This window comes from Tribolium madens, unplaced genomic scaffold (genome assembly GCF_015345945.1).
Source record: "Tribolium madens isolate multiple individuals breed KSU strain unplaced genomic scaffold, Tmad_KSU_1.1 Scaffold_3;HRSCAF=73;Tcas5.2_LG2, whole genome shotgun sequence".
NCBI classification, from domain to species: Eukaryota; Metazoa; Arthropoda; class Insecta; order Coleoptera; family Tenebrionidae; genus Tribolium; species Tribolium madens.
In genome coordinates, this window is record NW_025401006.1 from 1,310,280 (window position 1) to 1,337,178 (window position 26,899).

The 26,899-nt window shown below is 33.6% G+C and overlaps 5 protein-coding genes across 11 annotated transcripts in view; 2 read left to right on the forward strand and 3 right to left on the reverse strand.

Moving 5' to 3' along the window:
• Positions 1–33: 33 nt before the first annotated feature.
• LOC123008162 (cullin-5) lies at positions 34–4,603 on the reverse strand. Its single transcript, XM_044403813.1, has 7 exons — positions 4,389–4,603; positions 4,242–4,343; positions 3,650–4,187; positions 1,212–2,061; positions 862–1,161; positions 408–744; positions 34–360 (listed from the first exon to the last, which is right to left on the reverse strand). Exons 2-7 carry the CDS (start codon positions 4,269–4,271, stop codon positions 73–75), a joined length of 2,343 nt encoding a protein of 780 aa, XP_044259748.1. The 5' UTR covers positions 4,272–4,343; positions 4,389–4,603; the 3' UTR covers positions 34–72.
• Positions 4,604–4,616: 13 nt separating this feature from the next.
• Positions 4,617–5,570, forward strand: LOC123008165 (ATP synthase subunit O, mitochondrial). Its single transcript, XM_044403817.1, has 3 exons — positions 4,617–4,778; positions 4,867–5,241; positions 5,285–5,570. The coding sequence occupies exons 1-3, from the start codon at positions 4,752–4,754 to the stop codon at positions 5,510–5,512; spliced, it is 630 nt and encodes a 209-aa protein (XP_044259752.1). The 5' UTR covers positions 4,617–4,751; the 3' UTR covers positions 5,513–5,570.
• On the reverse strand, positions 5,561–15,983 carry LOC123008163 (eukaryotic translation initiation factor 2 subunit 3, X-linked-like). Of its 2 annotated transcripts, XM_044403815.1 has the most exons (7): positions 15,798–15,953; positions 15,495–15,669; positions 6,828–7,064; positions 6,564–6,781; positions 6,330–6,515; positions 6,048–6,278; positions 5,561–5,998 (listed from the first exon to the last, which is right to left on the reverse strand). In XM_044403815.1, exons 1-7 carry the CDS (start codon positions 15,867–15,869, stop codon positions 5,702–5,704), a joined length of 1,416 nt encoding a protein of 471 aa, XP_044259750.1. In that variant the 5' UTR covers positions 15,870–15,953; the 3' UTR covers positions 5,561–5,701. The 2 variants fall into 2 exon arrangements, with proteins under 2 accessions (XP_044259750.1, XP_044259749.1); XM_044403814.1 differs by lacking the exons at positions 5,561–5,998; positions 6,048–6,278; positions 6,330–6,515; positions 6,564–6,781; positions 6,828–7,064 and adding an exon at positions 11,548–13,251 and having other exon boundaries at positions 15,798–15,983.
• Positions 15,976–17,496, forward strand: LOC123008164 (CAAX prenyl protease 1 homolog). The gene is made up of 2 exons (XM_044403816.1): positions 15,976–16,168; positions 16,219–17,496. Exons 1-2 carry the CDS (start codon positions 16,076–16,078, stop codon positions 17,416–17,418), a joined length of 1,293 nt encoding a protein of 430 aa, XP_044259751.1. The 5' UTR covers positions 15,976–16,075; the 3' UTR covers positions 17,419–17,496.
• Positions 17,497–17,506: 10 nt separating this feature from the next.
• LOC123008166 (syntaxin-binding protein 5) overlaps positions 17,507–26,899 on the reverse strand; it is an 81,390-nt gene continuing 71,997 nt past the window's right edge. For 3 of the 6 annotated variants that reach the window (XM_044403821.1, XM_044403819.1, XM_044403822.1), the window contains exons 15-22: positions 25,730–25,846; positions 25,433–25,675; positions 22,330–22,536; positions 22,168–22,276; positions 21,647–21,733; positions 19,807–19,902; positions 19,633–19,757; positions 17,507–19,586 (exon numbers count right to left, since the gene is read on the reverse strand). In XM_044403821.1, coding sequence (XP_044259756.1) covers positions 19,333–19,586; positions 19,633–19,757; positions 19,807–19,902; positions 21,647–21,733; positions 22,168–22,276; positions 22,330–22,536; positions 25,433–25,675; positions 25,730–25,846 — 1,238 coding nt within the window. In that variant the 3' untranslated portion in view covers positions 17,507–19,332. Of the gene's footprint in view, positions 19,587–19,632; positions 19,758–19,806; positions 19,903–21,646; positions 21,734–22,167; positions 22,277–22,329; positions 22,537–25,432; positions 25,676–25,729; positions 25,856–26,899 lie in introns of those variants that run through there. The other 3 variants (XM_044403818.1, XM_044403820.1, XR_006412925.1) reach the window with 3 other exon arrangements.

Genomic DNA, 26,899 nt, shown 5'->3' on the forward strand with positions numbered 1-26,899 from the left:
CGAAACATGACTCAAATTTGCTCAAAACTCGCGTTCAGATATATAACAAATGTTTTATTGTTTATAACAACTTCATGCCATATAAATAAAAGTATTAATATCGTCGTCGTCTCTCCTCATATACTTGTGTTCAATCAGCCACTCCAGTTGCTCTTTAATCATCTTTTTCGAAGGAAGAAACATGTTTTTCAAAATATCTACCAACTCGGTTTGCAACGAAGCATTTGATATCCGTTTTCGCATCTTCAAAATTTTTATTATAGCTTCTTGTGTCCTGAGAATTCGTAATTGTACAATGGATTGGTTGTCTTCCATTTGGGACCTTTCAGTACTCAATTGTAACCGTCCTATTAAATTGACCTAAAAACATATAACTTAAAACAAGAAAATACATTTGTTTTTATTACTTTTCCCCTTTTTTGCGGTTTGCCATTTTTAATAAGTGCAAAGTCTTGATTCACCCAAAAAACTGTATGTTCGGTAAAGTCTTTAGGTGCGCTAACATTTGGCGAAAACAACAGCAACTGTCTTTTCAATTTTGGGAATGCTACCAACGACCACAACGTCCGTCTCAATTCACCATCTGGTAATTCAGTTGCTAAACGTAAATTTTCGTACGTTATTCTATCATGTGGTCGTTGATTCCATGCGAAAAGCACAGCCATTTGGAAAGTGGTTACGTCTAAATCGAATTTCCCGCCGTTAGTAGCAAATGTTATTGTTCCATTGCTCATATGATGGTACCTACGGTCACATTATTATTTCCCATTAAAGTGGCCTGTGACTTTAAAATTAAGTTGACAACATGATGCCAATGTCACCAACTTAATTTATAACTCTGATGGGAGATTTATTTTATACCATTGCAGCTTCCTTCCTGAGTGTTTCTTCTTGTAAAACTCTTCCACTTCGGGAATGTAATCTTCGAGTTCTACTGGCAGACTAACAGTGACACGTTCTGAGCCTCGAGCCCAAGCACCAGCATTAAGAATTTTAATATTAATAGCATCATGTCTTGCAGTGGACGTCCTAAACTGGCCGTTTAGATCTTCACTAACTTTAATATCTTGAAACATCCTAGCTAACTTATTTACGTAGTCGGCTGGCATTCCAACTTCTCGTAACCACTCAACCATATCTTCTTCTTTCTCACTATCAGCGCTACAAATCGAATTAAAAAAAAAATTGTTGATTTTTTGCAATTAAAATACCTTGCATCTAGTATAAGTCTTCTCGTTAAATGGGCCTTATGGTAACGCATAAAAACATCTTTATTAGATACATATTTGAGAACTAGCAAAACGTCTCTAAGCCGCGATTCAATTTCCTCACTGGTCAATCGTTTCGACAGTGGCGTCCGTCTCAGCAACATATCGCAATAATTGGCTAACAATTCCGGACATTTACTTTCCGGAGCTACCACTTTACCACCGGCATTTCGTCCCGTGTTCAACTCTAGTCTAAACACCGTCGTGTCATTAACCACAGCTTTGAATGCTTTATCTCTAGCGGTTAAAAATCTCGGATCGTCCGAAAACGCATCGTGCACCAATTTACTAAACCTCCGGAACAGCTCCAACAGTCTCTCGACATATTTTTCCGAATCTTGCGTAATGATATCGGCAGCTGCCACCATATCTGCTAAACCGGCTTGAGTTATATGATTCTCTAGTTCGGTTAACATCGGTTGGACCCCTTCCGGGACTCGTTCTAATAATCTAAACATTAATTGGAGTCTATCAGTTTCGCCGGCTTTGATAAGCGGCGCACATTCGGCTAAAAGCACCGACAGGTTATTGCTGACTAAAACTTTGACGCAACATTGGATAACTCCGTTGCTGCCAGCTTCGAGGTAACGTTGAGCTCGGGCTTCCTCTTCCCTTAGTTTGCTATCGGCGTAGCGCATGTAAGCTTGGACGCCGTTTGTTTCCAAGTGCTCGGGGGCCTTAAGGCGGTAAAACATTTCGGTGCTTTGAATGTACGCCGCTTCGAAATTTTCACGATAGATTTTCAAGCGGTCGTAGGTGCTCGAACAAAGGTTGACGTAGGATTCACGAACGCCTGCAAAAATATTTATTACAATAAAAAATTACAATTACCAAAAAATCGAATTCTTAAATAACATTAAATAAAAAATAACCTCATTTATAAAAAAATACAACTTATTGAAAATCTAATTCCATTTTATTTCTAATTTGAAACTTTGGGGTCACATAATAAGTTAAAAAAACTATTCTCAATTTATTGTGTTGCCTGTAAAATGAAATCAAAAATTCATATTAAAGTGACTCTCTGTTACAGCTGTTTTATTATTATTTTGAAATAGTGACCAATGAATTGTAGACACATTGTTTCAAATTTGAAAATTTTGTTGAATCCAACTGCAATCGAAATATTTATTATGTGCAACAGCAGACATTTATTAAAACAGTGTTAAAGATAATTATAATAAATTGTTGATAATTAAATTTTTTAACTAACAAAGCATCTTCAAAACGGTGGAAAAACAGTTAAAAGACTGACGCAAATTACAAAGAATTTGTTACAAAGTAACGCAAAAGTTGGTAAAAAAGCTAGTTCGCGCGTAGTCATGTTTTCTTTTATTTAATTTTACGTTTTTAATTTTAAATAAATAATAATTAGAATATTTTAATCAAAATCTAAAAATTCTTTTCTACTTCAAATTTGATAAATATGAAGACCTTGAGGTCAAATAGGTGTAGGAAAAGAGTAAAATTGTGGATAATCTGGAAATAAATTCTCAAGATTTGTTCATATACACCATCAAAAATTTGGGACATCGAAAGCAATTTACTTAAAACAACATTGTCACCAACATAAAATACACCACGCAATTAACGCACCCAAACGAGTTCGTTAATAGCCTTTTTCTATTTTGCGTCTGAAAGAATAGTATATTATAGTACAAGTTGCAGAAGGTTTTTATGCAAGCACAAATTTGAAATTCCGAAACGAGCCGCGTAGCGGAGAGTTGAGGAACAAATGAGTGCTTGAAAGCCTTCTGCAACAACTGCTTTATACAATTTCTTCTATTTTGCCGCTTTATATCATTTAATAAATTAGAAAACGAAAATTTTAATTTTTTCTTTTCTAGAGAATTTTGCGACGGTTGGTGATATTTATTAATGTGGAATAATTTTAGGCGACTGTAAAAAAATAATAATAATTCTTATTTTCACATTTAAAAATTAATTGTGGAGAAAGTCCGTCACTAAAATTAAATTAACGCCAGCGACTTATTCCAGCACTCAAATGACGTCATTTGGGTGCTGGAATAGACTTATTCTAACACCAAAATAGAAAAAGCTTATTTCGATACCAAAACCGACGCTTTAATAAGCCATTTCAAGACCAATTCGGGTTCTGAAATAGGCTAGTACAATTTAATTTCTAGAGATTGGTGTCGCTATTCGCGGTCATGAGATATCACTGTCATCGGACTAAAATTTAAAATCCCAGCGAAATAATCCTGAAATTATTGCTTTTCGTAGAAATGGTGCAATTTCGTTGGCAGTAAATTTTCAGCGGCGTTTTGAGCGATTTCTCTTATTTCAGGTGGTGCGTTCTTTAATATACTATTTAAAGAAGCAAAATAGAAAAAAGGTGTTTAAAATTCAAGTAAATATACCTATTACTAATTGAGAATCGAAGGCTTCCCCGTTCCTCTCGGCATGCACAAGTTTCATCGCACTATCCTGCAGTCTATGCTTGATATCTTTAAAAATACTTTCATTCCACGAGTCAAGCATTAGTTTCCTGACTATGCTCTCATCAGTGGCCCCCTTTTTTCCACTGCCACTTTGCACACTGGTAGTCCCTGACGATGTTTTTCCTTGCAAAGAAGTTTCCAACTGTCTAAAAGGAGTGGGTAGGTAGTTACATTGTGTAAAAAATTTCCTCCATTCTGCGATATAAGCTTTCAACAGTGCTTCATCTTGCCTTTGAGCCAAAACTCTAGCTTGAGCTTGTTTAATAAACTGTACTATGTCCTCTTGTAAATGATCACGTAATTTAGCTGGTCCTTTCTCATCCCAAAGACAAACTAAATGTACATCATAAAACAGTTCCTGCCATTCAGCTGGTGACACTGGTTCTTGTTTTAACAGTTTCAGGACAATGGGGCGCATCAAAGGCCATTTATCTTCAAACTTTAGTTGCCCCTTTTCCTGCAAAAGAGATTTTTGGGTTTTGTGCACGTAATGGAAGGTTATGGTAATCACCTTAAGCATTTTAGAGGTTACGATTGGCATTGAAACTTCTTAGCTCTTACTGATATGTCCTTACATTTGTTTAACGTGTAAATTGTTTTAAATTAGCTGAAACTAATTTTAATCATTTATTTTGAGTAGTTTCAGCTTAACCTTAACATATTTTGTGCTTAGTCGCCGAGCTTGTTAACAACAAAAGACGGGAGCGGTTCCAACCGCGAATTACTCGAAATTACGAGAATCGCTGGGAAATTTTAAAACATCAGCGTAATCACAATGTAAATTATTGATTAGAAATGAAATCTACAACCACTTCATTTTATTTTTAATTAATTTTAGGGAAAAATTGAAAAAATGTCAGACTGACATTTCAAAAACGGTCTACCAACATTGAGAAATGACATTCATCGAACTTTAAAATCCCTACTTTTTGACAGTCGAAGGGTTGAACTTGGCAGAGCAGTGGGGCCCTACTTCTAATTTCATCTCTAACACTCTTATAATCATAAAAAGAACGCAATAATGGCTACAAATAATCTCTCGATGCTTGTAAGTACAAGCTAATTTCATTTGTGATAACCTTCATACACACTATCAACCAAAATCTGATTACATAACATGCCTCTTTAAATCGCAGGTCCGCTCCTTCAGTACCAGTAATATCGCAAGTCAGATGGTCAAGCCTCCTGTCCAAGTATTTGGCATTGACGGACGTTATGCTACCGCTTTGTATTCGGCTGCTAGCAAGCAAAAAGCTCTTGAGTCTTGTGAAAAAGACCTTGTAAAGTTTCAATCAGCTGTTAAGGCTGACTCCAAATTGAATGAATACATCAAAAACCCTACAATTAAACGCGGGTTGAAATCCGAGGCTTTGAAACAAATTGCCTCAAAAATATCTCTCAACTCACAGACCTCCAATCTTTTGCAAACTCTTGCTGATAATGGACGTTTAAAGAACCTTGATGGGGTGATTAATGCTTTCAAGATTATGATGTCGGCTCACCGTGGAGAGGTAAGATTTTGTAAAAAAAATCAGATTTTAAACTTTACTTTAGGTGATTTGTGAAGTTATCACTGCCAAGGATTTAGATTCTGCACAAAAATCCAAGTTGGAGTCTGTCTTAAAGTCGTTTGTTAAGTCAAACGAGTCGATTCAGTTGAGTACCAAAGTTGATCCCTCCATTATTGGCGGTATGATTGTCAGCATTGGTGATAAATACGTCGATATGAGCGTCGCTAGCAAAATTAAGAAGTACACAGAACTTATCAGCACTCCTGTTTAAATTAATCATTTACGATTATAGCAGTTGCATAGTTCACCAATAAACGTCTTTAATTTCATTATTCTTTATATTATTTAAATTGAAACCTAAACACCAAACTCTAAATAAATATAAATGGGTTAACAGGCTACTGAATAAAGTGTTAAAATATAAAATATTCCTGTTGGGAAATGGGACAAAGACTGGTGTCTAGTTGTTGGTAGGTTCAATAGTCTCCCCTCCGCGGATTTGCCCCCACCCGATGAGACGCCAATGCTTTTCCACCCGTCTGCTGAGTGCAATTTTTTCGCCAATTTCGGTACAAACCGGATTGGTCAACGCAATCTTAACCAAATCGGCTTTAGTAGCAACGACACGTCCACCAGTACTCAAAGACCCAATATTGACTAGCAAGACTTCGGTCCTGGACAATTTCTGAACTTTCGCCCCCTTTTTGTCCCCTTCAGTACGCACGCCTAGCAGACGCTTCAGCAAATAGTAACTGACCTGCAATTTAAATCATAACAATCGGAAACAATTAGAAATAATAATAAACCTCCAACTCAATAAAAATACTCGGTAAGGCCCCAACTGCTCCCAAGACTTGACCAACGAGACGATCAGCGCGACACAAAGTCGGTTCGATTTTCGTACCAACGCCGATCAAACCTCCGGGAACGGCGAATTGTAGTTCGTTTTGTTCCGTGTAGAGGGAGACAATGCGGGAGAAGATGGGGCGGCATGTGAGCTTGCCCTCAGAGTCTTTGCTCACCAAGCCCGGTCTCACCTGAAAATTGATTATTAAAAGAATAATTTTTTTGATTCATAAATGAAATACCTCAATTTCTTGGCCGACTTTCAAGACCCCACGTAAAATACTACCACCAGCGACTCCCCCTTTAAGATCATTCACTTCACATCCCGGTTTATTAACATCAAAAGATCTAATAACAATAAGCCGCGGCTGTGACGTAAAGTCCCTCACAGGAACCGGAATTTTCTTCGTAATGTATTCACAAAGAACCTAGAATCAACTGTAATTCCAATGTGTTTGTTTAAAAAAAAAAGTTACTTCAATATTGTATTTGAGTTGGGCCGAAATCGGAATAATCGGAGCCCCTTCGGCCACAGTCCCTTGCACAAACTTGACAATTTGTTCGTGTTGCTCCTTGGCTTGTCCTTCCTTCACCAAATCGATTTTATTTTGCAATATGATAATATGCTTCAGTTTCATAATTTCTATAGCAGCTAAATGTTCACTTGTTTGTGGCTGAGGACATGACTCGTTGCCTGATAAGAAAACGTTACTTGCGAAAAACATCAAAGTCTTTTTTACCAGCAATGAGAAGAAGTGCAGCGTCCATAACTGCAGCTCCGTTAAGCATAGTGGCCATAAGAATGTCGTGACCAGGACAATCGACGAAACTCACATGACGGATTAGTTGGAAGCGACCAGTGCAAGCAGGACGTAAGCAAGGAAAACTATCGTCCTTTGAGGAGGCACCGGAGATGTAACAAGTCGGTCTAGGGCATTTCGGATTGTCGCATTTGTAGATTTTTGCATTAGCGTAGCCTAAAAGATGAAAATATCTTTATATTCTTCGACATTCCTAAATTTAAATAAAGGTAAAAACTAGAAATGTTGTAACATTATTTTTTGATAAAACATCGTGATAGCAAACCCAAAAGGGAAAAATATTTTTTACGCATTTAGAAACATTCATAAGACTGTTATATTTTAATTAACCAAAAAAAGAAAAGGTGTGGTGTAGTTTTTCCCGGAACTGTGTTAAACTTTTTAAACCTGAGCAGCAGAGCTAAACACAAAGAAAAATAATTTTTGCGCCTTTCTTGTGCGAATTACTCGTGATCATACACTAGCATAAACGTATGGGTAAACAAAATCTTTCTTGCTAATTTTATTACTTTCGTAATATTTAACAAGTCCAATTTACCAATTTAGAAACAACAATTAACAAATATTTTTTGCTTCAATCAAGTTTTGACACTGCAAAGTGATATTTTAATTCAAATCATTGTAGACACTTTTGCTATTCGGAAGTTAGTTTTCAAATACGCTTTTAATTTGGTTTTTAAATATTTTGTTATTTTTTTTGCAATACGCTGACACTAGGAAAGGTAAGGGGGTCTAAATATTTTGTTTTCAGACCATTATGATTTTTAAAATACAAGTAGTAAAATTGAGAATGTAAGATTAAAGATTCCTTTTACTTAAAGTCACTTAACAGTTATTATTATTTTAATTTTTTTCTAATCGTAATGTTATAATTTATATTTTTTGTTGTATGTATTTTTTCAACTACAACTTTTATTTGCATCAGTAAAACATTTCTTCAAGGTATTTAAAAATTGAACAAGTGCATTTCATAAATACATAATAAGTCATTTATTAAACATTAAATTATTATTCTTCTTGAAAATTTCTCCGAATTTCGTCTTGAAATAAAATATTCAAACATTATATTGATTGCATGATTGCATGGTTAAGTACAGTTCTGAACATTAATAAAACGAAAAAGAAAATTATAAAGCACTACAAAAAAAATAGATACAGGACGAGTCACTTAATGACCCTAACCGATTTTCAGACACAACCCAAAATAAATTCTTAAAGAAACTTGGTTTTTGTAGCGTTTGAAAAATTTTGATTAAATTTAAATCAAAGTAATTGTTGATATCTCATTGATTAAATTTGACATCAATTCCACTTTTTCCCTTGAATTCAAAATAAAGTAAAATCCTAAGACCTACTAAAAATTTTATGACACATTATAAGGAATTAACCAAACAATGGCTTGAATTTGTAACCCCCCACAAATGTCACGTTCCAGCAAGTGTTGCTGCACCCACTAGAATAAAACAGGGCCGTATTTAAAACTAACGTAGTGGTAGAGTTTTACTAAGTTATTATTAAAAAAAAAATCAGCTTTATTTAATAATAGCTTGTTAATAACCACCTAGCTTTTTTTAAATTTCTTAAAATACTTGACTTTAATAACAACTTGAAATACATTTCAAGTATTTTAGACAAAAGAAAGTAAGTAATCCGGCCCTGTTAAAAACTGACCTGTTTCAGGGTCCTGGTGGGTTCCACTAATTTATGATTTGTTTACCCTCTGGTTTACTCTTAACAATACCGCATTTAACTTAAAAGTAATAAAATTTTTAGTAGCTGTCTTAGGAAAACGATTTTACTATACACTCAAACGACGAAGAAATTCACATAATCTTGATATAAGTGTGTCCCAGGATAGGTGAGGTGTAAAACGACTCTTGTCAAAAGAGATAAAAGATAAAAAATTCTCGATTTAGATTTTTATTTTTTGGGGTTCAACTCTGCTTGATTAAAGACAAATTTATAACATAATTTTAATTTTGGAAAATCAAGTATGTCTTGGAAATTTTCAAAAAACCTACTTTGCCAAAAAATAAAACTTAAATCAATTTTTTTTATCTTTTAAGAGTCGTTTCACCTATCCGGGGACACACTATATAACTTGATTATGGATTTATCCCAACATTGGGTAGGTGCGCAAAAATGAAAATCATAGTTGGACGATGATTTTTAAATTTGGTATAGGGGTCTAAATATTGATTCTAAACGACTTTTCTTAATAACTTTTCGTCGTATTTGCTATACAGGGTGTTCCGTCTAAATCCCACTTTAGAAGTATTGGGAGTTGGAATAATTGTATTTATTTGAAAATTGGTACATAGCCATAAACCATTAAGTCCTCCTAAATGAAAATATTTTCAAGATGGCGGCACTTCCGGTTATACCGGAAGTCGGTCTCAACTTTCTTATTTTATATAGAAAGGTATATTTTTTACTGCGTTTTTGGATTAACCGGGTTATTTTAAGGGAGTTTTCATCAGCTTTCCCTATACCTAAATTTAGCCATTTTTGAAATATTTGGAGTTTTTCAAAAATTTTTGGATTTACACCTTCCACTTTAAAAATCGGTAACTCTGCTATTTTTTAAAATTTTGTATTCGTTTTTTTGGCGTTTGAAAGAGAAAGTTTAGATCTTTCTTTCCTTGTTTTCAAATTTTGAAAAAAAAAAAATTAACAAACCATAAAATTTTAAGGTTACTTTTGTAATAATTCAAATACCCATAACTAAATTTTTTCAAATGAAATACTCCAATTTTTATTTTACTAAATGGAGGAGAATTTAATTCCGCATCGATCTGTATTAACATTCCCTATACCTAAATTTAATAATTTTTAAGTTATGGTGACTTTTTGTTGAGACTGCCGAAAATCTGTTGTTAGCCACATTCGTTTTCGTATAGTTTGCTATGGAAATAAAAAATGTCAAAATTGTTTCTAAATAAATGTCGACAGTGACTTATTATTTGACAAATAGTGCCAAAATATGGAGAGTCAAAGCTACTCAAACTTAGATTTAATTAATTTATTTTGTATTTATGGAGAGTGTAACTAAATTATGATATCGTTCATTAAACAAAAATAAGTTTTTTTCACTTGTTAGCTTTAAATAATGATTGCATGGTAGAACCTATCAATAATAATTAAGTTTGCATAACTTTGATTCTCCATATGTTGGCACTATTTGGCAAATAATAAGTCACTGTCGACGTTTACTGAGAAACAATTTTGACATTTTTGATTTCCATAGCAAACTATGTGAAAACGGGTATGGCTAGTAATAAATTTTCTGTAGTATTAAAAAAAGTCCATAACTTGAAACTTATTAAATTTAGGTATAGGGAATGTTAATACAGATCAATACACAGTTAAATTCTCTTCTATTTAGTAAAATAAAAATTGGGGTATTTCATTTGAAAAAATTGAGTTATGAGTATTTGGATTATTACAAAAGTAACCTTAAAATTTTGGGATGTTATTTTTTTTCAAAATTTGAAAACACCAGAAAAAGGATATAAGCTTTCTCTTTCAAACGCCAAAAAACCGAATTTAAAATCTTAAAAAATGGCAAAGTTACCGGTTTTTAAAGTGGAAGGTGCAAATCCAAAAATTTTTGAAAAACTCCAAATATTTCAAAAACGAGTAAATTTAGGTATAGGGAAAGCTGATGAAAACTTCCTTAAAATAACCCGATTAATCCAAAAACGCAGTAAAAAATATACCTTTCCATTTAAAATAAGAAAGTTAAGACCGACTTCCGGTATAACCGGCAGTGCCGCCATCTTGAAAATATTTTCATTTAGGAGGACTTAATGGTTTATGGCTATGTACCAATTTTCAAATAAATACAATTATTCCAACTCCCAATACTTCTAAAGTGGGGTTTAGACGGAACAGCCTGTATAAAAAGTACTTTACTCCAGAGAAAAGTACTTTTTTTTTTGAAAATTTCCAAGATTGATTGATTTTCAAAAATTACACTGTAGGACTTTAATTTATAAAAACTGTCAAAGCTATTACAGGTATATATAATATATTCACTAAACTCCCGACATGTCAAAATGACATTAAATTAGTTAAACAAAAAGTTACTATGGCTATGTTGGTGACAACTTCCCTCAAAGTTTAACAACCTGGTCGCTATCACTTGATTTGAAATGATTTAATTATTATCATTGGTGCATGTGCCGTGTACCATGGAAACTTGACATCAAGTACAGTCAGATGAAATAATAGTCATCTGTGTCGTTTGGGATACACTCAAAAATTTTGGTTTGACATTGTAAACGTCACGGGACTTTTGTGAATACATAATATAATTATATCTTTGAAAAATTTCAGCCTGTACGTATTTCCAAAATATGCAATATTTCAGTCAAAACAAGAAGCTGAAGTGAAGTCGACAGCGTAGTCTTGTTAATCAATTTTAATTGTAATATTCTTTTTCTATGTTGCTTCTTTAACATCGCTATTAACAAACTTGTTTGAGTGTGTCAACAGCTTCTCAGAGTGCGTTAACAGTCTAGTGTATTTAATGTTTTTAAAGTTGGTGACAAAGGCCAGTGTGAGTTAATTTTTCACCAAAAGACGCAAAATTTCCCTTTTTTAGATTTTTTAATTAGTACAGGTGGGAGAGGGAGGGGGCAAAACAATTATTTTAACAAATCTTTCATTTATTGACATTGGTTTATAAAAACCATAATTTATTCACAACTTCACAATTGTAGATTTTAATAGTTAAAAAATTGAATCGTTTGTTACTTACTGACAAATGTATACCCTATATCTCACATTTAATTCTCTTTGAATGACAATTCAATTAGTACTACAAATTATATTAATCTAACTTAAATAACAATTTCGTTTTTTGTGAATTACAACTAAACGCCATCTTAACCAAACAAATAGCGACGACACGAGTCCGCAGCGCATTTACAAATCGACGTTCCTGGCAACAATTTCCCGTTCCCAATTTCATTCTTTTCCGGTGTTTGCAGTTTTGGTCTCGACTTTTCCGGAGTATTCATCGGCGACCCCATATTATTCGACATATAATCAAACGTCAACTCCTCACCTTTCTCGATTTCTCTCAGTGAAAATAGCGCCAATCGAGGCATATTTGGATCGGAACAATTGATCCAAACAGCCCAAACGGCCAAATTTGGCTCACACGAATGATTAATAAAATGTGAAACATTCCCGTATTTTGCAGCGTCGACAGTATAAGGATTATCCTTTGAATTGTAATCCAAATCGAAGAGATAAGTCAGACCTTTAGCGTCGTAAGTGCGTCCTCGAGTTTCGGCCTCTTCGTGTGTTATCACCTCGCCCACATACTCGCAGATAAACTCCCCGTAGTGAATTTTACGTAAGCTTTTCACCCCCCAGCCACACCCGTTGCTCGTCCGGAAAATACAAAGGGGCACTTTGCGGCCCTTTTGGACGACGCGATTCCTGCAATCGGCACCACATTTGCACAAATCGTTGCATTCGTAGATCGCCATTCCTGGAATAATGTTGATTTTGTCGCGTTTGCGGTATGTGAAGCTGTTGGGGTCTTGACGGCCGCAGCACTGCTTTTTCCTCGGTCCACATTCCTCGCAGTCGCAGCCACTTGTGGGCTTGCAGGAAATTGTCACGTTTTTGCCCGCGATGTACTCGTTTATATAGATGAAATCGCGAGGTGGTTCCTCCAAATCGACATTGTTTTCAACCTTGATTAACGCATCTTCTTTTGCTTTGAAATTGATGTATTTTTCCCACTTTTTGAGTTTGAGGAGTTGGCGATCGCGCTTTAAAACGAGTTGGTATAGAAGTATCGCTTGTTTCCCTTCTTCGAGTTTTTCGATTTGACGTTCATTCGGTGGGGTCGCCACTAGTCTTAGTATTTTCTGCTGTAGTTGGAGCTTGGTTGGGAGAGTTTTCAAGTCGAATAATTCTAAAAGGGTGCGTTGTTTGATATTTTTCTCCACGTGAAAGTTTTCTGCTAATGCGTCTAATACTTGTTTGCCTACGTGTGCGGTGAAAAATTCCATTAAAATTTTTGGACAGTGTTCTAAGTGTTCTAAAGGTTCCCATGAGTTGTGACTGTCGGGATAATTTTTCCATTTAACTAAAAACATTTGCTTGTTGTAGGAAAGTTTGTGTTCTAGAATCTTTTCCACGATATATTCCTTGGCATAGGTTTGAATAGATGTTTTCTTTTTTTTGACTGGGTGTTTCCTTTTGGTTCCTCTTCTTGGTGGAGTGATCCCATTGCGTTTTTTTACAGCACTCAAGTCCACTTGCATGTGTCGAAGATGTTTCGGCCAAGTGACTTTACCGTTCTCATCGAACTGGACCCTCTCTATAAACCGATATAAACGACAAAATCATAAATTAATCAAAGAATTATTAATTACATCAATAATAAAATACTACTGTTTATAAAGATACTCTCAGTTCGATGTAACGTCTGAAGCGTGCGATGACACAAGTTTTATCTGCGCATACACTCACTTCACAGAAACTATAATTCTTATCGATTTTATCTATTAATTAAAAATTAAAGAAAATAGAGGATTCTGACTATTAAACTAAATTAATAAATAACCTTAAACTTTCCTTCCAAAAATTAAAATACCAGCGTATTAAACCCCACAGAACCATTTCAAGCAACAACGCCTAAATGTAGTTATTTTATTAATAAAATACCGAAATAGGAACTTCTTGAGATGTGCAACTCACAATGTGGTTTAAGTCCTACCGATGTGAAGATCTTCACTACATACTGTAACAAAATTAAATTCTCTGCTCCATTAATAGGCAATATTTACCATGCAGTTTCAGGTGAACTATATAAAAACAATAAGTATTTGGAAACTTTTGTAAAATTACAGGTTTACTGTACAGTATAAAAAATTTAATTCAGTTACAGTTTAATTTTATAGTACAGACGATAAAATAAATTGAAACTCATAATCTCACTTTAGTAAAATGTAGGGTGGCTAAAAAGTATGGATACAGTTAAATATTATAAAAAATATTCATTAAAACTTATTGAAATTTGGTATAGGCTTAAAAGCATCGCCGTCTCCATAGAAATAATCTTTTTCTCGCCTGGGCATTTTGTGAGTTCAACTGATTCCCGTTGGCGCCCTAACCTGGGGAAATTTTTCTGACATATCCAGTTTTTTAGCTTAAAGGGTTCAACCTCATAATATCAATTCTCCCTGACGTATCTTGTTTTGTTGTATCCTTCCCAGCATTTATTAATTGCGTTATTTTTCGTTAATAATTAAAAATCATTCAGTTTTTCCTTAGTAACCCCCGTAACTAAGAAAAAATTGGAATCACTGCTCCAATGCATTTTTTACGAAATGCCCAGGCGGGATATTGATACATTTCATTAAGGAGGCGGTGCTTAAAAGTATTTAAATTTCATCGCCTCAAATGTTTATCAAACATTTATCTCCATTTGTTCTGGGGATACAAGACTAACTTGATTTTCTTTAAATGTCAAGAAGGGTCAAATTTAGTATTTTTAAAAAGAGCATTTTTTTTCTGATTTCTGTGATGTGCATACCTTATTTTAATCAAAACTTTCAAAAAAATATTGAACTAATTAAATTTTGAAAAATGTATTTTTTTTAGCCTTGGAAAGTTGTCTTTATCTATCGTTAGCTCTTAGCCGCCTGAACTTTGACCAAAAAATAAGTAAACTGTCCCAAATATCAGTGCTCTGCTAAATCGTTCTGAAAATAAATATTTAGCTGTATCCATACTTTTTAGCGACCCTGTATATTTTGTTAATAAAAAAGTTATTTTGAAAATCTGCTGAATTTCAGTTTTTAAAGTGTCTGTGACAAACACTTAAGACATGCAAAAAATAGTTTAACAGTAGATTACATATAAAATACAGAAAGCCAATCAGACATTTTCAAATTTTGAAATTGCACTTTACGTTTTTATTAAGTGAGCAATAAACCAAATATTCTTTTTTCAAAAGACTTATGTCAAAGTAACGTCGCACCGTTTAGGTTTCTTCCTTGGCAATATCTGTAGGAAAATGTCCGATATTAATAATGATAGAAAAATAAAATGTACTCCTCCTGAAGTCAGGGAACTTGCTGAATGGGAGCAGAAAATTTTAAAAACCTATGTTGAGAAATGGCTACTTCGCAGCCCAAAAACTGAACTGTCCTGAAGTTAAAACGTCATACTTTCCAACTTTTCTCATACAAAGTAATATAAACTAAAAAAGTAATCATATCCTGTATAAAAAGCGACAATATTGAATCATATTTGCAATGGTAAAATGTGTACTCAGTTAAAGTAATTTAGTAAAAATTTAATATTTAGCCAAACAAGACCATTTAGGCGATGTTACTGTCATGGTTTAAAGCTTCATCCTCAAGGAATGTGATTATTATTCAATTTTTAATTTTGGTTTAAGTAGTAGGTAGATATTTGTACCAAAACTTATATGCGCATGTGTTAAAGAAGCGTTATTAAAAAATAGACAAATACCCCTTATGATTAGGCAAAGAGCCTAGGGACCAAAACCTTGGCTTAGATGTCATAAATGCATCATAAAATACCGAAACTCACCAAGCTTAATTGTAATGTTCCTTTCCAATTCATTCTTAAACCTTACAGTTTGGACGCCTGAAATGGCTTTGACTACTGTGGACTTCCCGTGGGCTACATGACCAATTGTACCAATGTTAATTGTAGCTTGTCGACTTATAACTTCAGGTGAGAGGGCTGTTAGCTTCGTAACATCCTGAAACAAGCGTTTTTAAAGGCACCAGATGTGGCAAGTTGAGGTTATGTTAAGAAAGCACCGATTTTGAGTCAACCCGATTTTCGAAAAATGATTATTGTTACTAATGAAACACATCAAACACCTACCAATTTTAATAAATCCTGTTTATGTAAGTTAGGTTGACCTGTTGTCACGCCTGTACCTTCAACGGTCGCCATTTTTAGCCGGGAATACAAATTGAAAGAGCGGGAATGGTAGGAAATACGTCATCTGGCACTTTTGCCAACAAAAAGTTACTAAAACTGGGCGGGGCCTGTCAAGTGCTACCAACAGATTTGTTTGGTTTTTAGTTGCAAATTTTTCTTAACCTAAAAACCATTTCCCGATAATGAATTTTTCTCTTGTCAGGAAAAACTAATTGAAAATGATTACCTTAAACGAAGTTGTTGTGAAATATGGCATTCTGGTTTTCCTATGGTCCGAGTACTTATGGGAATTATATTTGTCAATAAGACAGGTAATACACCCACTAATCCATATGTTTTTAATTAAAATGTGTTTCTGCAGCACAAAAAAGGCTATGCGACTACAGAAGTCCCTCCAGAATTGAAGAACACAATGACCAAGGAGACTTTTAGCAAGGCCAGGTTGTACATGTTGGCCAAAAGCAAGTTTGGTATGATTAGAGAAACCTTTTCTGTAATTGAGTCAACGGTAATAATATATTTTGGTATTTTACCGAAAATTTGGGATTATTCCCAATCTCTGAACCCTTACGGTGGTGAAGTTTTAACGAGTTGCATTTGGTTGTTTATTCTCACAACAATTTTGACGATTATTGATCTGCCATTAACTATTTATAATACTTTCGTTCTTGAGGAAAACTTCGGTTTTAACAAGCAAACAACCGGTTTTTTCATTTGGGATAAAATCAAGGCTTATATTTTAAGTCAAGTATTCACAATGATGATATCTTCGGTTATTGTAGTCACTATTCAAAGCGGTGGGGCGTATTTCTTTGTCTGGCTTTGGATAGTTGTGTGTTCGATTTGCTTCATCATGTATGCAATTTACCCGACGTTTATCGCCCCATTGTTCGACAAATACACACCTCTCCCAGAGGGTGAATTGAGGACGCAGATTGAAAATTTGGCTTCACAGTTGAAATTCCCCCTGACCCAGTTGTACGTCGTTGAAGGGTCTAAACGTTCAAGTCACAGTAATGCCTACTTCTATGGACTTTTCAATTCAAAACGAATCGTCTTGTTTGATACTCTCTTGGCGAAAGACGATGGTACTGGTTGTAAAAACGATGAAATTCTAGCTGTCTTGTCTCATGAGTTAGGGCACTGGCATTATAATCACATTGTGAAGAACTTTCTGGCGTTACAGATTAATTTGTTTTTGTTGTTTGCCGGCTTTTCGTACTTATTTAAATATCCGGCCATCTATAAGGCTTTAGGTTTTTACAAAAGTCAGCCAGTTTTGGTCGGGTTGTACATTGTTGTACAATATGTTATGTTGCCCTACAATGCCTGTTTGAGTTTCCTCCTCACTTGTCTTTCTCGAAGATTTGAGTTTCAAGCCGACTCTTTCGCAATTAAGTTGGGCAAAGGCAGCTATCTGATTAATGCTTTAGTACAATTAAATAAAGATAATTTAGGATTCCCTATTTATGATTATCTTTATTCGTCATGGCACCACTCTCATCCTCCCTTACTTGAAAGGATAGATGTCATCAAAAAGGCGCTTTATAAGAAAGATTAGTTGATTAGTGTAACCAAAGTGTTTTTAATTAAGAATTCCAGTTATTTTATAAAACGAGAGTGAATAAATTGTGAAAAAGAAAGCCGAGTTTTAAAAACAAACCTTCCTTTATTTATAGAACAATAATATAATTTCTTGTGTCACTAATAGCGTTATAACAATTTAGAATAAATCTAATGGAATGGAAATGAAGAGATTGAAATTGAAGAATCATTTCTTCCGATACGCTCCATCATTGTGCCGACAAGGTGGCGTGAAATAACAATTGTTCCCGTTCCAAATAGAATATGAATAACCGATAACATCAAATAAAATATATAGAAATGGAAACAAGTTCGCCTAATCTAGCGTGTTTTTTGCTTAAATAAAAACGATACTAGCTACATAGCAGATTGAGATGGGCCTGGACTTGTGAAAATAATTTTCAGTGATATAAAAGTTTTCCCGAAACTCTGGATGCCCAATCGGGACCCAGCGCAATCTGTACAAAATACAGAAGTTAGTACAAGTTTTTTTCACTAACCGAATGTTCTATGGCAACGACCATTCTACCATCTACAAACATATATGTCACATCTCTTATTTGATTTTGTGAGATTATAGGTACATTTGGCATTATCATTATTAAATGGAGAAGTGGGAAGACATGAAATAATTTACAAAAGGTAAGAAGCACATAGTCAAATTAGTATCAACACTTGTCGTTCAGCCTAATAGAAAATAATAAAAATTTACCAAACGACAAGTGTTGACACCAATTGAAACGATTTAAAGAAACTAAGGATCAATGAAAAAGACAAGGAAACGTACAGCTTATTGTCTTCCAAATACCTAACATTTTTTTAACAGGTAAAAGAAACAATTTCGGTAGGTATACATATTTACATTGACTACTTGCGTCTAAATCTAGGATGTTACTATATACAAGTGTTTCAATAAATTGCAGCGAGATAACTGACTAGTAAAATTATCAAATAAAAAATAATATAAACGTAGAAAAGAATAAACTAAAGCAGGTAATCATATAGTCTGTTCAAAGTCTATTCTACAAGGTCTGAATATATATGACTTAGATTTATTTAAACGAGGCTTAACTACCAAGAAATGCAGCAGCTTTAGGCAGGCCACAATCATTAAAGCTGCCACAAAAAAAAAATAAAAATTTGTAACGCTTAATCCTAACACCTAAATAAGTTTCCAAAAATATTTTTGTCTGCTTCTACGGTCATAGATATGTGATTTGTTGTAAGAATCTGCATTTTTTCGATCCTTAAATCAATAATAATACGGTGTTATCCAATGTGGCAGCCATATTGAATGATATTTAAATGATAAAATTCAAATGTAAAAAACAATTAAACACCAATTAATTATTTCCACATTATACCACAGTTGTTCTCAAAAGTACTCTTGTAATAGATTATGGCACTAGTGTTTGCTAAAAGAAACAACAATGTTAGAACCAGAGTTTCTTTGAAACAATATACTGAACAATTCCTGCAAAACTGATGCATTTCTGTGCCTAAGCCTTTTAAAATGTTCTTAAAATATAATAAAGTAGCAAAGGTACAAATTTGCTACACTTTCATTAAAAATCTACAATAACACATTTCCAAGTTACATACAATTTTATGAATTATATCCTGGGTGCGAAAACCATGTGCTCTTTTTAAACAGTATTAAATGATAATACAAGTTAAATCTATCCTCAGGCAGAATAGAATATCACAATTCGCGTTAAGTTTAAGAATTTATAGCACGTCTTGCGACAGATAGTGACAATCAATCAATGACCCAAATTTCATAATTCACGCCTTTACAATCCTGTGTTTGATTAATTGTCACCTTCTGCCTCATCTATTGACTATAGGACTAGTCTAGAACGGAAAACTGTACAATAAACATGTAAACACTTCACAATTGGTACCATTTCTTGTCTTTGTACTTGAGCATGAGATCATGGGCTGTCGCTTGGTAGTTTTCCGCTTCGGCTCGCATTTTTTCGGCTTTGTCCTCAAGCTGGCCCAGTTTTTCCCCTCTTTCAACCATCAGTTTATGTGCTCTGTTGACTTCGCCGCTCGCACACGACACACGGGCACCCATTTCTTGGATACTGCCTGGGATGTGCTTGGCGATAGATTTGTTCGCCTTACCGCTTGATTCTCCAACTAAATTGTGGTTAAATTAAAAACAGAAAAATAAATAGTCACTTACATAATTCTTCTCGGTCTAAACTTCGAATTCCACCTCCGAAAAGACCCTTGAAGAAACCTTCTTTCGGGGGCTCGGGCATATCTAGTGGCAAAAATAGCTCACCCATCATTTCAGATAAGTTTGAGCTAAAACGCGTCCAATGAATTTTTTCTGGGCAAAAATTTTCAAACTTACCAAAATTCTGTACAAAGTGTGAATTTTTGTATTTCAGACGGTGATGCTAAGTACAAACCATGTCCTCTGTTACTGAAGCAGAATGTTCGAGTGATTCTAAAAATTGTTCAACATATTAATATTGTCCTTGAATCGAATTTAAAATCACTTAAAAGTAAAACTTTAGTTATTACTACAATTTGTATTGTATTTTTTTTGAATCGATACCATACCGAAGGGCATTGTAGGGTATATTCTGTATGGTGCAATATTTACATAATACGGGGATTTTGGGTGATGCATGACATCAAAAAATTGCATTCAACTTAGAGCAAGTGACTAATTTTCTACGTTCAATAAATGTTATTTACTCAAATTTACCTCCTAGTCAAAAATGACGACAAAAAATTTGGAATGGTTTGGAACATTTCATCAAAATCCACATCTTTGTACATAAAGACAAAAAATTTGTTTGATTTATGGTACAAAATTATCGACACACACAATATTATGCACTAATCGAGCATGCGAAATAGGGGGAAAAATTGATGGAAATAAGCAATCAAAATTCCATCTCCAAAAATGTCGACTTTATAAAGCAATGTCATGAACAATAATGGAAACAATGATCATGCTTATCATGCATAAAGATTTATCGAATACTTTTTAAATTGTTCCTTACATTTTTTAAAATAAAAAACTAAATGACGGAATAAGTGTTTATTTCATTAAAAATTGTTCACTTTAATTTGAAAACTAACAATCTGCGATTTTATTTTTGTGTGATATTTTATGAAATGACTATTATTGCTCATGCTATGTTAGTTGTTTTAATTTATCAACTAAAAGCTATACTATTTACTCTACTTCTACCAAAATTTACTTTTACTAAAATTTATTATTACCTACAAGAGTTTAAGACTTGGTTAAAATAACACATACTGCTCCAATATTTTTTTACTCTGTTATGATTTAACCAAATTACAAACCCTGTGCGCAAGTATTACTGAGTTTATTAAAAATGACTCGTGTTGAGCTTTCTTGAAACTATTTGTGCTAGAAATGGAATGATTTTTTAAAATAGTTGAATGAGTGTCGCGACCGCGGTGCAGGTGTGTTATAAAAAATGATACTGAATGTTTCTAATGATTAATCGGTCATGCAAATTGGTGCTATAGCAATTATATAAAGCTAAAATTATAGCATTTTCCCGATAAGTATCAAATGTTGAGAAGCAGTATAAATTGTGTTTTATTTATGGCAAGTCAGAGGTGGAAAAATCATATTTAGATAGTTATAACGCAAATAATTAATAACAAATTCTGAACGTAGGGTTTATAGTACGTTTACGTATGTTGTCTTTATCCTCGTAGAAATAAATAAGTTTATAATTGATTTAAACACATGCAATATGTTTAATAAACAACCATGCTCTTATCAAAATGCAGTGCCGTTGAAGTGTGCATTGAAAGCCAGATAATCAATTAAAGTGATTGTGTGTTCGAAATTGTGTTCGTCTTGAAAGAATAATCACAATTATTTTACAAATCTGATACCTGTTTTTAAGGCTGATTACGTTTTGCACATTAATCAAGTAAAACTGCATTTTAAAAAAACGACTTATATCTATATCGTATCAGGTGATGTCAAATGTAATTTACTTATGCAATAACAAACCAGGACATTTATGCAACTTTTTGGATGTTCTATGTGTCTTTTCGAATTTATACTTACGCTCAGAGGAGCCCTAAGAATTAGTTTAGTGTTGCTATAGGACATCCAAAACAGTTTGACTCAAGTCCTGATTTTACTTCTTAATGTAACTTATCCAATATCGTACATTGGCGTGTGAGTAACTTACTGGTCAGTATCCTCGTTAACAATGAGTTGTTGTCCCCAAATGGATAACATTGGGTCTACAATGCCTTTGTTAGATTGTGTCTGGAAACTAGCATAGCAAGGTAGATTAGAAGCAAACTAGGGCGAACAGTATTACAGATTGAAGATCGGTTATCCTAAGAATTTTTGATGCTACAACAATTTAGTAGAGGTTGTGCTTTACATCAAATACTTAAAGGTTACACTCAAGTGTTTAAAAATTTCATGTGAAAACTCCTATAAATATTAAATGTATACAACACTCGATGATCTTATACGTATTTACAGTGAGATTATCGAGTGATTTCTCGTTGAACAGGTGCGGCTTAATCTGACTCCGTACCTGTACAATAATCGCTCTAAACTTTGAAATGGAAACTCTCATGCAATCAAGTCTGAGCATAAAGTAAAGGAAACAATGCTAACAATGGTGCGGCGCAGCTATCGTGTTTAGTTAGAAACAAGAGTATGAATAGTCGCGTTGCCACTTTCCCGTCTACTCACCTAAGTTCGGATAAAGGCAGAAAATCTATATCAATCAAAGGTCGCAAACTTGGCAGACTGTAAGCTACGAGGTGGCCGTTAGAAATGTAACCCAACAAGCAAACACTATCTGAAAAATAAAAACAAATTGGATGACTATTGTCACCTCTCAATTTCCTTTACCTCTTAACGAAATTACTTCAGCTTTTACGACAAAATCGGCATCAGTCAATTGCTGGCGATATATACATGTCTGTGACGGCAAAGCTACGACTCGTGCTTGCTTTTCGCTCACTATCACAACGTACTGTCTGTCACTGAACGAGTCGCCTCTGTTTTGCACATCACTCAATGTCGGGCTCATACGATTCTGGCATTTGGTTGGGGTTTCTGAAAAGATTTACGTTATTTTTGTTACACACTACTCAACAAAATATTTCCTAAATTTTTTGGTGATTTTGAAAAGGCTGCATCTCATGAAAAAATGGTTGAATCTAGATTAAAAAAAATATGTTTTGAAGTTTTAGGTTTCTAGTTTTGAGATCTTTTGTTAAACATTTTTTTGTTTTTGGTCCACGAACTTGGGGACTTTTTTTAGTTAAATCAATACATGGGCCGGATAGCCTATTCATTCAGCTTTAATATCCTTTTTTATATTCTCTTTAGGTCAATTAATCGCTGAGATTTCTGACTTTAGATGAAAGAGGATCCTTTTTGTCTTTGATCATCGATATCCCAGCAACCAATGACCGCACAGAGAATGTAAGTGTATAGTGTCAAAAATTGGTATAAATGTATTACAAGACTGTTACGATTTTTTTTAATAATTTTTTTTCACCCTCAACATTGATTTAAAGAAAAGAGAAAAAAGTTCTTCTTCCGTTGTTTTGGTAAATCTACCGTGTGTTTACAAATGTTGATGGGGAGACTAATATTTTTAGGTGTTTTTACAGCTCAATGTTCCACCATAGTCTTGTAAATTTTCAAATCGATCCATCAAAACCGTTTTCTCGGACCGATTGATCAAAGTTTTAATACAAAAAAAAAAGAATTAAAGAAACAATGATTGTTCCTTTAATACTTTTTTTATGGACAGGGTGCTGCATTTTGGATGTCCGAATAGAGAATCTCCAAAACTAAGAGGTTTAACGAAAAACAAGTAAATAATATATTCTGAGGCTCATTTTTTGAGAAAATAATATTGGTTAAAACCGCATCTTGCTATCGTCTTTTGTTTTCGACTTAGACAAAAATTGACATTTTAGCGAAATCTAAAAAAAATCATATCTTCGTTATTATAGAAGATACAGATTTGAAATAAAGGCATTGTGAGGCACTTTTTTTACGTAGAATTTGATAATGCAGTTAACAATTTTTTTCACTCATTTGTTTAGCCGTAATAAGATAAACTTATATTTTCTTAAATGGAAATCATCTGGCTATGACATTTTTAAAAAGCTTGTTTTTTTTCTTACATAAAAAATATATACCTGTAACAGAATATTATAATACATTTTTAGCAAAAAATTATCTTTGATTTTTGTTCGCAGTTGGCCATGAAAAAATGTTGCATCTTCAACAAAAAGGATTTAAATTATATTATTTAACAAGTGTCACTAATGAAAGAGTTTTATAAGCCCAAAGTAATGAAAAAAATGCAAAATAATATGTAAATCAACTTATTGACCACTGATAATATTTCTTTGTTTTTACACAAGCTAACATTACCATTGTAACTTCTACGTAGAGTGTTGTAAAAAAGCCGTTTTAATTCTGTAATAAAATATATCTTGTTTGACAAAAAAATGACGATGTACTCGTAGCTATTCAAATACCCAATTTCCGTCTATGTGAAACGTTATCCTACCTCCATTAGACCCTCAAAAAAAATTTTTTTTTAATTGTGTTGACTGTTGACAATTTTTCCTATTTTTTCGTTCTAAGGCGCTTGCATATTTGTTCGACACTTCTAACGCATCGTATTTTTAAAATTTTTATAATTTTATCTTTTTTTCATCAATTTTACAGCTCACAAAACTTTTATTGATTACACAGGTCTACAGTGGTTTTGGTGTTTGTAAGACTTAAACTGTATTTGAATATGGTTGTTATGGTACTTTTAATGGCATACATATTTTTATAAATCTACGTGTATTTTTCGCGGTAAGAAAAGTGATAAAAAACTTGCTATATCGCATATTTTGTTATTTTATTTTATTATTTGACATATTATTTGTTCGTTTCACTTTTTGCAAACATTGTTCGGAACCCAAGATTTACCAACATCTTTAATTTCAAAGTTAAAATAAGCGAAGTACGCTTTGTGTATTGATTCCGATATGGGTTTTCGAAACTTCGTGGCTGTATATTCGCCATAAACATAACAAAAAGTATTCGGATCATTGATTTCGGCCCAACTCAAATACAATATTGAAGTAACTATTTTTTTTTAAACAAACACATTGGAATTCCGATTAATTCTAGGTTCTTTGTGAATACATTACGAAGAAAATTCCGGTTAATAAACCGGGATGTGAAATAAGTGATACTAAAGGAGATTTTTTTTTCAAAAATTGAGCAGTATTGCTTCTTGAATTTTTTTTTAAATTTAATAAATAACTAATGCAAAATTGTAAAAAAATGAAGAATGAAGATTAGACAATGTTCAGAAACGATATGTATAATTGACCCTTTAATTCTTTTGTAAAACTATGACAAAAAAAACGGTTTGATGGCTTTAAAATTTACAGGGCTATGGGGGAGAGGGGTAAATTAAGCTGTAAAAACACCTAAAAACATTAGTCTCTCTATCAATATTTGTGAATACGCGGTAGATTTACCAAAACAACGCAGAGAGTTAATTTTTTGTCTTTTCTTTAAATCAATGTTGAAGGTGAAAAAAAATATTTTCAAAAAATCGTAAAAGAGTGTGAAATATCGATGATCAAAATCGAAAGGATCCTTTTTCATTAAAAGTCAAATATCTCAGCGACAAATTGACGTAAAGAGAAATTAGAAAAAGGCACATTAAAGCTAAATAAACACGTTATCCGGCCTATTATTGATTTAACTAACAAAATTTCTCCAAGTCCGTGGATCAAAAACAGAAAAAATTGAAGAAGTGCATAATAACTGTAGCACAGAAAATTTTTACCAAATGATCTCAAAACTAGAAAATTAAAGCTCCCAAATGTTTTTTTTTTTTAATTTAGATACGATCATTTTTCGATGAGGTACAGCTTTTCAAAAATCACCAAAAAATTTAGGAAATATTTTTACCACTTACTCTCTCGTTTGTCCCTGTTGTCGTCCCTCCAAGACTCGTAGGCATTTGGTATGAGAGAACCATTACAGTCGAGAAACGACATGGACAATATTGCGCCTTTCAGCCGAAAAATCGTAACACCAACGAGTGATACGACGACAGGTTGCGACGATCTACTATCCGGATCTGGTGGAGTTATCAAGATGGTAAGCACTGATCCTAGACTTGTGCCGACCCATAAAGTTGGTATAAGCAATGTGGGTTCTGAAATATCAACTCTTGGCTTATGATTCGTTTCAACATGTCACAATTTATCACCTGTTTTTTTCGCGAAAGAGTCAGCAAAAATCAGACATTGTATTGCTTCAGAAGTGATGTTTTCTAGAGAGCTCATTGAACTTGATCTTGATCTTGAAAACGAACTATCCAGCTTGTCTACGCGGCCCATAAGCATATTTTACTATTAGTTAGGGAAATATAAGAGGGTTTTGGTGGGTAAAACAATGCACTACTCATGCGCTCACAAGCAGAATCATTCCAGAAAAAAATCGACGCCTTCACTTACAAAGAATCGCAATTGGACATACTCTCTCTTGTAAAAAAACAATTCTTCATGAATGAAGACCATAAATTACGTTATATAATTTTACAGCGTGTTTAAATTAAGATAATTTAATCATAAAATTTAAAATAATCTAGCAATTAAACATAATATTTTAAAATCTAACATTACAAAAAATTTTTAATAAAATTTATTAAAACTTTTAGTCAGATCAATTTTATTCTCTGTTACAGTATATACCACAAAAACTTTATTCGAATCAAGTGATTATTTGTAGTACATACAGTAATCCACAATAACCATGCATAAGCTTTAGCAATAGCAGTAATAAACACATGGAGTTAATTACTCCCGTTGATAATTACCTTTAAAATACCAACCACCATAACACAACAAACACAAAACACGTATGCATGCTGTCAGTACGAGTCCTAATCAAAAGAAACGATAAAATAATACTCAATAAGGCGTTACAAGGCCTTTTTGGCAAGTAGCATGGTTTAGAAAAAAGGATTAGTATTGCCAAATCGACTCAATAATTAAAGTTTCCAAGTTGCATTATTGAATTTTAGTCGATTTCGCACTGAACGATTTAGGATAGTAAAGTAAAATTTAATCTCCTTCATGAAACGGCACAGTTGCAAAAGTTGTTTATTTCGTGTTCGATTTCACACAAACAGTCGTATTATGTAAAAAGTGTTTCTGTTTGTTTGGGAGGGATTAATGTCTTTGATAAATGTAACGAATTGTTCGAAATCCGGAAACAGGCTAATCTACCTGCAATGAAGAATATTAATGAGAGGTTGATTAAATTTTACGTTTTGGTAAAGTCATTCGGAAGTTGGTGAGACTGCAGATCTTAAAGAGCGACATAAGCATGCCAACGGCGGTAAACATTTTTGTTTGTTTGACATAAAGTACAAAAC

Excerpts from the sequence above, each read along its gene's own strand:
- LOC123008162 (XM_044403813.1), bottom strand. The coding sequence starts at position 4,271 with ATGCCAATCGTAACCTCTAAAATGCTTAAG. Across the intron at positions 1,162-1,211 it reads AGACTTATACTAGATGCAAG|CGCTGATAGTGAGAAAGAAG; the intron begins GTATTTTAATTG and ends TTCGATTTGTAG. Across the intron at positions 361-407 it reads AACCGCAAAAAAGGGGAAAA|GTCAATTTAATAGGACGGTT; the intron begins GTAATAAAAACA and ends ATATGTTTTTAG.
- LOC123008165 (XM_044403817.1), top strand. The coding sequence starts at position 4,752 with ATGGCTACAAATAATCTCTCGATGCTT. Across the intron at positions 4,779-4,866 it reads CAAATAATCTCTCGATGCTT|GTCCGCTCCTTCAGTACCAG; the intron begins GTAAGTACAAGC and ends TTTAAATCGCAG. Across the intron at positions 5,242-5,284 it reads TGTCGGCTCACCGTGGAGAG|GTGATTTGTGAAGTTATCAC; the intron begins GTAAGATTTTGT and ends ACTTTACTTTAG.
- LOC123008163 (XM_044403814.1), bottom strand. The coding sequence starts at position 15,869 with ATGGCGACCGTTGAAGGTACAGGCGTGACAACAGGTCAACCTAACTTA. Across the intron at positions 15,670-15,797 it reads AACAGGATTTATTAAAATTG|GATGTTACGAAGCTAACAGC; the intron begins GTAGGTGTTTGA and ends CGCTTGTTTCAG. Across the intron at positions 13,252-15,494 it reads GAACATTACAATTAAGCTTG|AGAGGGTCCAGTTCGATGAG; the intron begins GTGAGTTTCGGT and ends ATCGGTTTATAG.
- LOC123008164 (XM_044403816.1), top strand. The coding sequence starts at position 16,076 with ATGATTACCTTAAACGAAGTTGTTGTGAAATATGGCATTCTGGTTTTC. Across the intron at positions 16,169-16,218 it reads TATATTTGTCAATAAGACAG|CACAAAAAAGGCTATGCGAC; the intron begins GTAATACACCCA and ends GTGTTTCTGCAG.